Genomic DNA, 15,808 nt, shown 5'->3' on the forward strand with positions numbered 1-15,808 from the left:
ATGGTAGTTTATATTACATAACGTAGGACATATCAAATTGATAAACACTGAAACCGTCCTCACACAGAGAAATAACTGCATTCGTCCGTTACCGACATTCACCACAGCTGTTTCACGACGTTTCTTCCTCTCTTAAAGGGTCTGGGGTTGGTGCTGGGCAGGCAGCGGTCAGACAATATGCAACCGCCATGTGGTGCTATAGTGACAGAACTGATGAGACAGAACCAAACCTTTAAAGTTGTAAGCCGTGAAACCAAAACAAAGAGTTGAAAGACGCTAACGTAGGGCTAGGGGGAACATTAGAGAATTTCTCTGTAGGTGATCACACCCACATGTCTCAATGCCAGAACTGACTTACCCACAATTATCCCTAAATCGATTTTGGACGCAACTTGATTCATTTAAATAAGTCTGCTGACCTAAACTGTTGTGTATTTAAACCTGCTCAGAGGTCTTATCATGATAGGGAGGCACAATGAATGGGGAAAATAAAGAAAAAAGAAAAAGAAAAGGTGATGTGCAGATTACAGAGGCAAAGGTTTCCACGTTTTAAATGGATCGTGTACATTTCATATCATTTCTCTGTAGGTCATCAATGCAGCTTTAATAAGACCTCACACATAGAGGGGATATAACAGACTGATTTTTGGAGTTATACTGGTCATTTTGACACAGCTCCTATAGCTCCCGAATCAGACTCCTCAGAGCTATAGCTCAGGTTTGAGTCACGTGTAACTCCCAAAGCATTTACTGAATTTATGCAGCTCTCTCTGTGCAGGGGTTGATGGGTATTCATGCCCTCACCTCCCTCTCTGAATGAGCATCATTAAGTTTCACAAAACAGCCATAACAATCTAGGACAGCTGGTCAGGTCATGCATATACTGACTTTATAAGGCAAATTGGTTTTCCAGCTCAGGGTCTGGACCTCCCTTGTGAGATGATTTTTGGGGGTCAAAGGAAGATTTGCTTAAAGTGAAATTATATGCAAAGAATATGCCAGTGCTGTATTTATATTACAATTTTACCTTTGATCCTTATATAATACATTTTACTTTGCTCTTGGGCTTACTCCAATAATCAAATGCATCCCTTATTTCAGTGACAAAGTTCATTACCCACACATCTATATCAAGGTGTTGCAGGCTTTGCTTCATATTCAAAAGATTGTGAGTTGTTCAAAGGCACACCGTGAACACAGTTGGGTGCATGGGGAAGGTTGGAAGCTCAACTACTGTTTGGGAAATTAAAACGCCCAGCAGTTAGGAAGAGATAGTGATGCAAAATGAGACAACGATCCGTGTCAAACACCGACGCAACATGTGATTCCCTGGTGTTTCTGCGTAATGATTCAAACTGTCTGAGGCAAAGGGAAATGCATCCAAATGGAATATGTATACGGCTGTAAGTGTGTGTGTATAAAGAGAGAAGTACGTCATATTCCTCTACTATGTTTGGTCACTTGAAAAGCTGACCATTTTGTCCTCCTATGAAACTATTATAGATGCCCTCGTTACAGAAACACACACACACCAACAGTCCCAAACAAGAACTTCGTATTGCTATTTCAAGTGTCACTGTTCCCCGTTTTCAGTTTGTGTGTACTCATACACTTCATGGCAATGACAGCATATTACAGGAAAACCTATTGTGCATTTCTCTCACTACTTCTCTCCCCCTCCATTCTCTCTTCTTCTTTCTGTCCTCACTTTCTGTTACATTATTGTCCTATCTTTATGTCTCTTTATCACTTTATTTTTCTCTCTCCTGTCAGCAAGATCTTCCTGTGATTGGAGTCTAACTTACAGAGAGAAAGTAGTAGTAGTAGTGTGTTTCTATCTGAGAGCTACTCAGTGTGTGTGAGCAATAGATATGAGAACAATCACGAAACACTCAGTAAACGTGCAGGGGTTGTGCCCACTTGTGTTTGGCCGTAACAACAGTACATCCAAATCCACCGCTAGTAAAGCGAGAGCAGGAGGGAAGAGAGAGCGTGATAAGAAAAGGGATCAAGAATGGAGATACGACTTGGACACAGGAGACTGGAACTGTGAATAAATGTGCAATGCCAATGAATTCTCCCCGCTTTCTATCGCAGACTCCTCCCCGTCTCTCGACTCAATGTCATCTCTGGTGGCATCACCTGAGGAGCCAGTCAGAGTGCTGTGCGGATCCAGTTTTGCAAACCTGTACAATGCCAGAACTGACCTACCCACAATTATCCCTAAATCTATTCTGGACGCAACTTCACTCATTTAAATAAGTCTGCCGACCTAAACTGTCCTGTATTTAAAGCCGCTCAGAGGTCCTATAGGTTATGATAGGGAGGCACAATGAATGGAGAAGGTGAAAAGGTCATTTAAATGGCTTGTGTGCACTTGCATTTAGTGCACGCAGACCAACTCATTGGCAAAGGTGCAGACTGATGTGTTAAATGCTCACAGCTCATACAGTGTGAGTACCTCCATTAAAGCGGTAATGATCAATATTCTTATGTCAACTATAGATTCCACAGCTATGTGTCACTCGAAGTGTCTCTTTCAGCAGTGTTGTGTTTTTTTGGGCCCACAGTGGGTCTCACTGCTCACATCAGCAGCTACAGCAGGAAGCTTATTTTTGTTCAGTGAAAAAAAAAAAGTAAAAACTGACTGCAAACTACCTGCCCAGCACACAGCGGGAGACAGACAGTGTACGCTGCTAGATCATCAACCAAGTCAACCATTTACTGTAGCTGCCAAATATTTCCCTCAGGAGTTGGTGGAGACAAAAACCTGAGCTGAAAGAAAGGTGACTATGGGACTAACACTCACCACTCTGCCAGAAACACGACTGAAGGCTAATGTTTATAAGCTGATAAGAAAATCTCCAAACATCATATTGAGATTTGAGTGGCCAGAATTAATAAAATGATGATAGGGAAGATGAATATAAATAATACTTCTTCTTTATTTCCCCTGCAGACCTTCTCTGAAACTACCAAGATCCATAAGTTACCAAATTTGCAGGAATCTGGTGCCAGTTATTGGCATAAGGCCTGGACTAGCCCTCCCACATACATGACAGGAACAGAAACAATCTCTGAGTTTCACTTTGAGCATATCTTTGAGCTAAAGTTAACTGTATTAAGTGTAATATAAGTCAGAAGCCAAAACCATTTATGTTCCTTTTAATCCGTGATCAACTTTGAGGCACATTGAAAATTCTGTCCCTCAGTTTTTGAAATTACAGAGGAAAACGAGAGGGAGGATGTGGCTTTGTGGTTGAAAAATAAAGGACTCCTTTGGGGTCACCAAAGTCCTACTTGAGCTGAACTGAGCTGCCCAGTTTTGTCCAACCACTGCTCCAAGCCATGTGGACAAATTACCCATGTCACACCTGTTCACATTTCTGCTCTGTATCAGCACAGTGCAGCAGGTCTATACCGGGAAAATAAATGTGACAGCACTGAGAAAGGACAAAGCAAACGCCGCCGCCTGGCGCGTCAATCATCTGTCACAGAGGTTCAGCCGGGGTTTGTCTTTGCGTACGTGTCAGCGGGGAAAGTACGTGAACTTGGACAAAAAAGGTGTAAAAGAAGGTGTGAAGTGTCTGATGGATTTTAATTAAGGTATCTATAGTGCTGGATGTGCAGACACATTATTATGAAAAAGCTGAGGGATTTAATTGGCAATCATGGAAGGCAGTCACAGCATCACGAGATGGGATAAAAAACAGTTTCTTGTCATTCTTCATCCTTACTACGCATAAGTCTTCAAGCCACCCCCTGTCAAAGCCCGACCTTAACATGTGAGTAGGCAGGGAACAGCTAGGAAGAACACATTCAACCACACCACTTGTCAACAGCCTTAATCATAGATGAGTTATGCAAAAAGCAACACACGGATGAGGCATTAGATGTGTGAATTAAAAGATAGGAAAAGGGACTCAGTGGGGAGGTGGTTACAAAGAAAAATGATCCTGTCTAAATGTGACGAGTGAAGCCTCTCTCTTTTACCTTTAATTATGTCCTTTGTACTCTGATGTCTCCATGCGGGAGCAGCGCCAGAGAGGACTGTCTCTTTGCGTTGTCTGTCTCCTCTTTACAGGTACTGATCCAGTGTCCTGTCCTAGCTACGATTAGGCTTCGCTGAGAGCGTGAAACCAATACGTTTGATTTACCTTTTACACAACCTCAAAAGGCTGTCTTCACTCTTTCCACTATTGTTTGCTGCGAGCCAGGTAGTCTAGAGGAGGCTCTCTGCCAACTCCACTCAACAACTGCAGACATTCCGCTGAGTGTGCTGAACAAAGACCCACAGTGTCGACTTAACAGCGACAGTGGAGCGAGCGCAGAGAGAAGGCGGGCTGGAATGAGAATGAAAGGTTCGCATTGTCAATATTTGGCAGGAACAGAGACAAGTGTGCAAGGACACACTTTGAAACACGAATACAGAGAGAAGGCACAAGAGTGTATCTGCACATGCACATAGTGACACCAGTGAGCTCTCCTTGCTGGGTGCAATATCATTTTCATAAATTAGCAAGCTTGAGTAACATAACAGAGGACAAAATGGTATTATCATAATAAGGTGCATAATAGCAGCTCTGCATCAGTGGAAAAGCATAACCTTGTAATTTGGAGGAAGAAAAGCAATTTACTACTGCTTCACAGCACAGCATCACTCTCACTGTTCCTCTTGGCATATTTTGGGATACTTTTAATTTTTCCCTGGCATTCTGACTGTGTCTGACTAAAGCCTCTCCCTGCCCCACCTCTCTGTCTCTCCGTCTTCTTTCTCTTTAACTCTCTCTTCCCTCCTGTCTGGCATGAGAAACACATCTAAACATTGTATTAGTCTGCAATCAGCCCCTACACATGCCCAAGGGAGAGATGAAAGAGAAGGAAGAAAATGGATGAGACTGTATGACTCAGCCCGTTCCGCTCTGCAGAGTGACATTAAAATGGAAAACTGGCAACTCATATCTTTGAAACTTTCTCTGAGACAGCGAGTCTTCTGCTCTTGGATGATGCAATGCTGCCTCAAACAGTAGCTTCGTGGTCCTGTCGCATTTTAGGTGTCAGTTTGGTTGGAAGAAGTATGCACTGTTGGCAAATGCAAGTTTGATTCTATTTTAATAATAATAATGTACAATTTATTGATCCCACAGTGTTCTCTGCATATGACCCATCCTCAGTTGTATGACCACTCTCCCCATGAGCTACAGCCGACCCCCTTGACATCCTGAAGAAAGCCAGCAGTGCATAAATAACACAGTGAAAACCAATTAAACTCCCTCCCTTTCAGACACTTAGTTGAGGATTAACTACGTACATTTTTCTGTATACTGGTTTCTGATGACAAAGGCCAAGATTTGATACAAGATTTAAAACATTCCAATTTCTGACAACTGCTTTGCTTTGACACAATTGATGCCTCATATTGCACTGCAAACAATGACTTCATAAAACCATTACAGGTTTACATTTCTGTAAAATAAACATATGTAAATGGTCATAAACAATAAATAAACACACGTGTGCAGTCATCAAATCAAGGACAAAGTACGACTGTGTGTGGTGTTTCACACTAAGCCCACACACACAATTTGTTGTATGAATGCTCCAGTGACCGGTTCTGCGGTTTTGGGTTCTTCTTTCAGGGTTCATTTTGGATGTGATGCGTTGACAGAAAGAGAGACGGGAGACAGGCAGCAAACTTCTGGCCAAACGAATGTGCCCTGCTGTTGTCCGAGTAAGGCCACTTTGAACTTTTGGAATTAGTGAGCACAAGTTCAGCGAAAGTATTATTGATTTCGTCTTTACTTTACTCCCCTGTTTCATCCCCGGTATCTTCTACTTTGTGCCTTATGCAGCATCCAGAAGGCTTAACTGTCCCAGCATATCTGGCTTGACACATTTGCGGGGTAGTCTCAGTCAATCAAATCTTCTTTAATGACAATCTACTTGTATTAATAAAAAAGTGTGACAGTCAGTGGATGAATTACTCTCCGCTGGCTGCTTCCCAACATTCTCTCCTCCCCTGTGTGCTCTCTTGGTATGTCTTGCTGTCATCTTTATCTCAAGTCCTGCATCCTCTGTCTCTCTTTCTGCGCTTCTGTTCGTTCTCCTGTGTCGACAGGGACATTTTCAGACACAAGGTGATCGCACCGACTGACCCCTCACAGGTCAGCCTTTGTAGCATTCAACACCTCCCTTCTTCACACAGACTCTGTCATCCTCACAGTGTGCTTGTCTCACTCTCTCCTCCTTTACCTCGGCTCCTCAAAGCTACCTGCCAGTTTTCATGACTGACATTCCGGCTTCCCATCCTTCTTCCTTTAAGTCCCATCCCTTTTAACTTGAAAATGACCAGAGTGAGAAGTGGAAGTAGACAGCTGCTGAATAATGGACGACCCAACAGTTTGAGATTCACTCGATTTTCAAAAGCCATGAGAGGAAAATAAGTCAAATGCACTTCAGAGAAAATGGAGAAGTCGTAGTTGAGCGAAGGCTAAGTCTGAAGACCTTTCATTGTGACAACATATTGATCTGAAACACACTGGAAATGTTTTTATTTTCAATGCTATTGATTGTCCCCCCCCCACTCAGACATTTCATCTGTCTGCTGTTCAAAGCATTCTGTTTTATCTGTCTAAAGCTTCTCTGTGTTGGAAAATCTTTGGAAACATCTGGTACATTTCGACCTGTTGTCTGGTTTTAGTGGAGAGATGCTGAAAATATTTACTGTGATCGCTTGAAAGAATAAAAAAAAAAACACTAACCACACACACTAAACATGAAATCACCTCTGCAGACTGTCCTCTATGATTCACTGCATTCTGTGTTCAGACCGTGGCCATGAGTGCATTTAATTTCTGCTGGAAAGATACTCTCCTTTTGCCATCAATTACTGCAGTGTAAATAGTTATTTGACAACCGATGAGAGTCCTGTCACTGGAAATGAGACTTAATTGAATTAGCCAAACTTTATTAATGACACTTTAGATTCTTTGCTTCCCTCTTCACAGCCTACTGGATTGGCACTGGAGCAGCATGAAGAGTCCATTTTAAAATAGGATTTGAGTAAATATTGGAGTTAACTTTTTGACTAAACTTTCTTCCAGATTTCAGGGTTTAAAATACCCTGAAGAGCTCCATATTTCCACAATGTCAAGCGCCCACGCGACAAGCTACACACTTCTAGTCAGACGTTTACTAGAAATTCTGTAAAGTTTGATCAAAAGCAAATCCAACTCTCCCATCAAGGCTGTCTTTCGTTGTCTATGTCTGATGTCACTTTCTTCTTCAGAGCTCTCAAAACCACTGCACTTGACTAAAACCATTAAACAGTCATTTCTACGGACAAATCCCCCACAGCCTAAATGTTTGGAAGTCCCAAATACTGAACAGAATGCTGAAATGATGTACACAATAGCGAGAGGGCGTATAGAAAATCTAAGGTCAGTCTGTAGTTTGAGGAAAGGCACATTGCTTTGTTGTTGATCATTTTTTTCACCCCTGCACCAAATGAGATCCTTTGAAAACAAGATAATGAGGTAGCCCCGATTAACCCTGCTAGGTTCTTCTTTGTTGTGGGCTAGAAACCATGCAGGCTTACGAGGAGCTTCCCAGCACAGCCTGTTCTATACGCACTGCAGCGCAAAGCATATTCCGAAAACTTCAAAGAGAATCAATAATTGTTGCAATTTGAGTGATTAGACCTTTGAACAAAACTTCCATTAATGTGCGTGGAGGTAGTCAAGTTAAAGCTTGATCTTACTTCTGTCATCCTGTGTAAAACATGTATGAAGACTGAAACTGAAGTGATTAATACCACATTAGGTAATGTGTAGCATAATTATGGACGAGGTATCATGAGGACACCCTTGTTCCTGCACCTGCTCTCTAGATGTCCTTAGTGAGCTCCTTGCAGCTGCAGGTGCCCAGATTGCTGCTGTGACCACCGCCTGCCTACACACCTGTCTTGCATTAGCTAATTAGTGTTTCAGTGTGTACAAACAAAGTAAACTTTCATGCTCACATTGTCTGAGAATGTGTTTGTTTTCTTTTGCAATATTTCTAAGTTCGCTAAGGCCGATTTTTCAATACCAAGTACGCCAAGTACAGACTTGTGGTGGGCCGTTAGGGCCTTCAAAGCCTTCTCTGAAGGCCTAAACAGAATCACAAAGTTATAGCTATTTTATTATTTTAATTTTTATTTAATTTTTCTAATTAAAAGTTATAGCTATTTTATAATGTAATTGTATTTCACAAATACACTACATGTATTATAATTATTTTTCCCTATTAGCTTATTTTCTCATTGCACAGACAGGAGTCTCATGTGTTCCTCTGCTTCAGGCCTCTGGTATTCCTCATGCTGCTAACAGCATCATTATCCAATCACATGGCATGTTAATGGTCAGAAAATAAGCTAATAGGGAAAAATAATTATAATACATGTAGTGTATTTGTGAAATACAATTACATTATAAAATAGCTATAACTTTTAATTAGAAAAATTAAATACACATTTATTGATTTATGATTAACATGCGCTGTGATTGGTCCATCGGCTACCGTGACTCGTCGTCTAACAAGAAACTATAGCACGGTTCATGTTATTGAAACTGTTGTTTCGAGAAGTAATTGAATTTATAGTATTTTAGTTCTTTCATCTATGGCTGAAGGAGGAGTACTAGAACCGGACTTGGTGGCAGATTTACTTGCAACGTCATTCTCAAAGAGGACGTTTGAGGAAAAGCACAAAATCGTAGCAAATGGCTGCCCTACCACACAGCTAACAGCCTTGACCCAGCAAGAAAAAACATTTATGCGTCACTTTCAGTTCGCGGTGAGTTCACTGCTTTTTTTTTTTTTTTTTTTGCAGTAGGGTTGTGTTAATGTGTCTATGGTGTTGTTTTTATTATATAGTTAATTAATATCGCTACTTCTGATGTTAATAATATTTGAATGGCTCGTTATTTTCAGTGTACAGTGTTTTAGTCCCCCCGTTTTGTTAATTTTTTTCGTCATGTTTTGTTATAAATAAATGTGAATGTTAACTCAGCGGCCTTAAAGACGATTAGGCGATACACAGTCTCGTCATTGTCAGGAGGGTTTCGAATTAAAAATAATTAACCACTTACTTAATAATACTTACCACTTAATAATAAAGAAAATGTTGTACTACGGTAAAGACTAATCTGCCCACCAGTTCACCTATAGCTCACTATTCACACGTAATTACCACATTGCAAAAGCCCAAAGAGATCGGGCAGGAACTGCCGGGGTTTGGGTCCAACAAACACTGATCACCGAGGATGTTGCACAACGCCATTTCCTTTGGGCAATCCAATCACATTGTAAGGATTTAATTTAAATCCCTCATTCAACTGTGCCCCTTCCATAAATTGCACTCCACTCAAAAATATGTCACCTCACAGAAGATAATATAATAAATATAATTTAACTGCAATCTACTACCATCTTAATTAGAAATCCTTTCTTCACAGATCCCCTGTGTTGCAGTGCATATGTATGTTTTTGTAAATAGCACCTGCAATTATCAATTAAGCTAAAGAAGTAAATATAAATTTCCCCATCAATCCTGTATGAATGGGGCCTGATTCTGATTCAGGTCCAATTACTGACTACAAATATCACCCATGGCAGATTTGCACAGGTTTAAGAACACTGATGAATTATCATAAATCACAGGAAGACGCCAGGTAACAAAAGTCCTGTGCAAATACGGCTAAGCTGCTCAAATGCTTCATGTGTTGAGTTTTTTTCAAATTTAGCAAATGGCTACTTTTTGTTTCTCTACATGCTATTTCTTGTCAAAATATGCACAGACAAGAGTGTTGTGTAAAATGTAAAGTAAACACGAGTAGGTCTGTTTAGTGTACGTGCATTACTCTAAAATAATTAAATAGTCCTCACAAATACACACAAACAAGCATGCATGTGTGTGTGTGTGTGTGTGTGTGTGTTGGGCACTGTTTGCTACTCACTCTGAGCCGCGAGTCACACCGATTGTGTTCTATGTCAAATGCATTTGACCTACGGATCCCAGAGGGCAGACATACTGACACACAAACACACAACAATCCACACTTGCAGAGCTATGCAGAAACAGACAGGGAAGGAGAGAGGAAGGTAAAAACATCTGCTCCTATTTTTGATCTTTTCTTCTTTTTTTTTTCATTCTGTGCACGCTCTCTCCCTATTTCCACCTCTCCAACTGCCTGTCTTTCACAATGTCCTCAACCTGTCTGCAGGTCACAGTTATGACACTTCAAAGTCACAGTTACTGGCAAAATGTCAGAGGATCAAATGACTACAAACACAGAGGCCGTGAAATAAATACAGAAATGTATGCTGGAGATGAGAGGAGCAGAGCAGCAAGGAAAGAGTTAGAAAGATACAAATATACAACTTGGAAGATCAGTCAAAATGCAAAGAAGGTATCGTAAACAAACCCGCCGTGGCTATATATAGATGAAATGTCACCAAATTCTTTTGAGATGGCTTTCATATCATCAATAAAGTTTCAAAATACAAATGCACATATCAAAATAGTCGATGTGTCAGAAAGAAAACCCATAAACAGACGACAACTAGTGAAACTCCCGAATTTAACCTGACCTAATCTGAGTCATATAGGAATTCATTCTTTTATGCTGTCTTTCAATGACAAGATACTATTGAAACTTGAGTCTTGCATCAGTGGGACACTTTCTGTTGGAGTGCTATTCAGGAGCAGTGGATGTAAATGACGTGCTGAAGACCCACAGCTGCTAAAGGACGAGCAGCTAAGATGCAGTCAAGACTGAATGCAGCATGTAGAAAACACATATTCTACTTCACATTTGGTTCGGAGAAAAGCTTTCACTGCTCGATAGTCTGATGCATGAGATCAGTGAAAGAGGAACTTTTATAACCCTGTCTCAACCTTTCTCATTTAAGTGGTATCAACTCCGCCAGTGATATCAATTCAGAAAGAAGCTAAGCATGATTTCTAGCCACGCCTGTGGTGTGGTTCTACGGACAGCAAAGTGACATGTCTATATATATCTTTCATCTCTGTTTACTTTTGGTGTACAAATTCCGTTTGTATTTTAAATTAAATTTTGGACATTGACCAATGTTAATACAAATGTTAAGCCAATCACATGGAGCGACTGGATATAGTTTAAAATAAGATTCTGTTAAATAGATATGTTTCTTGTTTTCCCCAGAAACTCAGAGCAGGCATTTGTATTCAGAGACCAATTTGTGTTCTCAGACATTTTGAAATTCATACGATCAAGTGACCTGACCTTGTTAAAATGTTATAGGCACAGGTCCCGACTTCTTTGCAACATTAAGTTGAATAACGTTATGTATCATTTGATATGGACATGGTGACTACGATTCAAAGCACATAAAGGAGCATCAATAGTTTGAGCATTAAAGTCACAATGTGGTGAGTTTTATTTGTCCCCCTGGGACATTATTATCCTCATGTGTTTACTTAACACTATTTTTTTACATGATCTATAACTCCAATGGTGCAGAAAAAGAGCAAACTAAATCAAGAACAAATTAGGCCTGAAAGCCAATAAATGCAATGATGAGTTTTCCTTGTAAAAGGAAGTACAGCACGCGCCACGGGGCTTCCTGTGGCAGCAAGAGAACTACTTTTTATTGTAGCACATAGTGAAACTAATAGCCTTCCTGTTATGATGATGGTAATATTTGAGGGAAGGGCATTTTCTGTAACATAGTTAAAGTTAATGAGCGGCCCCATTCTGTGACTTTTCCGTTGACTGCGGTGGACGGTTTGACTTGTGCCAGTAAATCGGAAATTGCCCGGGCAGAATATTTCATCTGTTTCTACAACACATCAGCCTAACGGGCAAAGAAAAAACTGGGTACGAAGATATGTGAATCCGATGAGGGATGAAAATATCTGGAAGCTCACTGACATAAGAGAACAGCCCTGCTATAAAAGAAAACATTAAGTGCTTTTCAAAGAGTCCCATTAGCCAACAAGACTTGATTATGTTGCCAATCTGAACAGAGGGAAACTGAATGAAGATCAGAAAGCTCATTACGGACAATACTGAGCTACAGCAGATGCCATTCGACCGCACAACACAAACATGCTCTCTCCCGTTCATCTCATCTTCTCTTTGTTTTATACACAGGACAAGCACAGTTTTGCAACTCTGGAACTCTTTCCATGGAATTTTACCGCAGGCTCCTTACCTGATGCTCTGGATCTGTAGAATATCTGGATCTGTTGCGTTGAGTGAGGCCACAAAGCTGCCTAAAGGAATGTTTTCCATCCTGGTGACCATCAGGGGGTCGGGGAAGAAGACGGGGCCCTCGTTGATGTCCAGGACTGTGACATGGACAGTGGCTGTGGAGCTGGGGCCATAGCCGACATCAGGAACCAGAGCGTCCTCGTTCTCCACTTTGATGAGCAGCGTGTGGAACGCTGTGGCCTCGTAGTCCAGAGGCTGAAGGGGGGGGGGGGGAAGAGAAATTATTGTAAATTAATGTAAGGGAAGGGTGATTATGTTACCAACTGCAGCATGTGAATGCATTGGATAGTTTGATGTACTTTACCTTGGCAACAGACAGCATTCCCTCATTATTGTCTGGGTTGGTTTGGATGTCAAAGCTCAGTGTGGGATCACCGTTAATTATAGAGTAGATCGCTCTCCACGCCCCCGTGTCTGGGTCGTCCCTGTCGTCGACTGTCAGGTTGACCACCACTCCCGTAGAGCCCTCGTCCACGTACGCCTCGAACTGTTAGAGGAGACGGACAGACAAATCACCATTAGTGAGCCAGATGAACTGAGGAAACCGACATGACTATAGTATAGACGATAACAGATCACATCAGCCTGGACTCAGACAGAAAGAAGACAGAGAGGATGGAGTGTAGACGACAACTTTCTATTCATAGTGGATTTAAGTAACTCCGAAGGTGAGAAGAGCAGCACTACAGCATACTGAGTCAATAGAAAGACACAAGTGGATGACAACATGAATTAAAGTTTATTAGACGCAGCCTGTGGGAAGATTTGTGACCACAAAGGGGAAACATTTTCTCTGCCGTTCATTGAAGGTATTTTTGACTAGTGGAGCAGTGGAGCAATGGTTTTACGATTAGGTCCCTGTTTGGTTTGCATTGTGCACACACGTGAGCATTGTTGCTGATGGTTTCTTGCTATTTCACTGGTGGTAGAAATGCACAAAGAAGTATCAACAAAGACATGGAAGAAGAAGACTGCAGGCAAGCAAACTAAGAATACTAACAATGCAGGATTTAAATATTTAAAAATGCCTTGTATGTGTTTTATAAGGATGGAAATGCGCTCAACATGTTTTGTTAAACCTCAAGGATAAACACATTGCAATTCGTGACAAACACTGATGTAAACTTAACATGGGCACCTTTAAGTGTTCTTCCTCTTTATATACTGTATGTAATTATCATCCTCATCATTAAAATAATAGATTTTAGGGAGAGGACTGTAATGTAAAGCTTCACATTTCTGGCTATTTTTCTCTTTCGTTACATTTTTGCTCACTGATACAGCTGTGGAAGGCCACGTCTATTTTTATACTCTGGAGCTACAGCTGAAAAGGGGGGACAGAAATTAAGAAAAAAAAAAAGAAACGTCATTGTCGAGTCCCATATTCTGCAAATCCAAGAAAAGGCATTTGCGTTTGAATGCATGGACAAACAGCCCAAGTATAGAGAATAAACAGTGATGCATCTCATTTACCTTTCAGTGTCAATCACTCGCCGCCTCTCTGCTCATTGTTGGCAGCGAGCCTCAATCAGATTCCTATCGATGTATTCTGCCGGCAAGGCTCTCACTAAAGACTACATCCTGAACAGGGGTACCATTGCAGAAGCTCCAGGCAGGCAGACGCAATGCTGTGACTGTGTGTGTGTGTGCGTGTCAGGACCATTATGGTGTCAGAGCTTACAGTGTAATCTTTCAGACACAGAACACTCTGTTTAAGGATAGGGCTGGTCCAGCTTAGATTACTGCGTCTCCTGTCAGCCCACGGTATTGTTGTTTCACAGATTACCCTCTTACCGCCTCACACTGCCTGGCTCCATGCGTTTATCTGAAAAGACACAAACATTGATTTCTCCTCTTTCCTTTCTTTTCTCCCTTTTTTATTCATTCAAAGCTTGTTTAAAAAAACCTAAAAACACATTGAACCGTTGAACAGTCATTTAGGACAGAGAGGATGGAGGCACAATGTTCTTTTAAGAAGGAGGTTATGTTTGTTCCCACATGGGCATTGTTGGCCCCTTGTCCTGCAAGCCTGCGGCAGTCTGGTACAAAAAGCATCATGTGGAAATTAGGAGGATGTTGGTAACCTAAAAAAGCCCAGTGCTCCTTTTCAAAACAAATTTAACAGCAATTGCCTTATATTTAGAAGACATTACCTTCATGCCCCCGCTGCATGTATTCAAAGACACATGCACTGTGATCAGAGACAAATGCATGTCATTGGCATCGCCATGCTTGTCGTCCTCTTCCAGACATCAGAAGACCGAAATGCAACATTTGCAAGCTCTTTCTCTTTCTTACTCTCTCTCCTCACAAACAGACAAATACAGTACAGACACACAGACTACAGCACTTAGGTTGGGTTTAATCATGTGGGGCAGTCATGCGGTTGGAGGAAAGGCTGTATTCTGTGTGATGTGGCCACTGGGCTCCTGGCCTGCCGCTGATAAGGCCTTAATTCCACCTAAAGCACAAAGCAACCAGTCACCTGAAAGACTAGAAGGAAATGACTAACTACGAGGCAGAGCTTCGAGCCTGAAATGACTTAAACACATTAAGGGAGAGACGAGAGAGATGGCCAAAGAGGAACAAAAAAGGACTGCCGAAAAGTTTGCTTTAATCCACGTGTTTGTATGTGCGTGTGGGTGGGTGGGTTTTGGTTTGGCTGTTTCTTTTTCTGGCTGTTTTCTTTCACAGCCCAGTCGCTGAGTCCACTCTGAGAAAAAGATGACCACAGGACCAGGGCGATGCAGGCCAAGAGTCACACGCACACTTTACAGGACATTACATTGGCTCTAACCCTAACCTCCACTTGTCTAATCCTAACCTTTAACCAAGTCTTCACCTTAAGAGGTTATGGAGCCGTGTCTCCAAAAGGCTGGCGAGTCCCCACAATGCTAGTGTGTGAATACATTGTTTACCCCACAACACAAGTAATAAATGCTTCTCACACACACACACACACACACACACACAGACACACACTAGAAGTAGCCTGGGAGATTAAATAATGATTAAACAATGCACAGACACATTAATACATGCACATTACTGTAAGGTAAACAGAAACAGACAGAGGGACGGACACATGGACAGACTCAGATACTTGAGTTGACAGGGGCCATAAATCACAGCGTCCTACACTTAAGACATTTAAGATTTCAAGGAGAAAAAACTATAGAGTTGCATTGATTTTCTGTTTCCCATCTCTTTTATGCCTGACTTTTTCAATAATCTGTCCCATAAATCTTAAAGGTAATGCCATCCTGCCAAAAGATAATGACTGATTTGAGGCGGAACTTAAAAGAAAAAATATAAATAAACGAGTAATATCAAGATCTGGAGTTTCAGCGCTGTAATTATTGATTGCACAAATGTTTTGTTTGTAATGGTGTCTTTTGTTTGATTGTTATTGCAGCATATCAAATATGTATGATTTATGTGAAGGTAGGTACATGATGCATGGTGTGCTGACCCACTAATAACTCTGTTCCTAAAAGTAAATGCATGACATCACA

General features: G+C 41.3%; 1 protein-coding gene across 1 annotated transcript in view; it reads right to left on the bottom strand.

Moving 5' to 3' along the window:
• The window catches only part of cdh13 (cadherin 13, H-cadherin (heart)), a 197,324-nt gene that overhangs the window by 34,352 nt on the left and 147,164 nt on the right, over window positions 1-15,808 (bottom strand). Inside the window, exons 10-11 of the mRNA XM_034534656.1 lie at window positions 12,598-12,780; window positions 12,235-12,488 (exon numbers count right to left, since the gene is read on the bottom strand). Of these exons, the coding sequence (XP_034390547.1) occupies window positions 12,235-12,488; window positions 12,598-12,780 (437 nt within the window). The remainder of the gene's footprint in view (window positions 1-12,234; window positions 12,489-12,597; window positions 12,781-15,808) is intronic.

This window comes from Cyclopterus lumpus, chromosome 6 (genome assembly GCF_009769545.1).
Source record: "Cyclopterus lumpus isolate fCycLum1 chromosome 6, fCycLum1.pri, whole genome shotgun sequence".
NCBI lineage: Eukaryota > Metazoa > Chordata > Actinopteri > Perciformes > Cyclopteridae > Cyclopterus > Cyclopterus lumpus.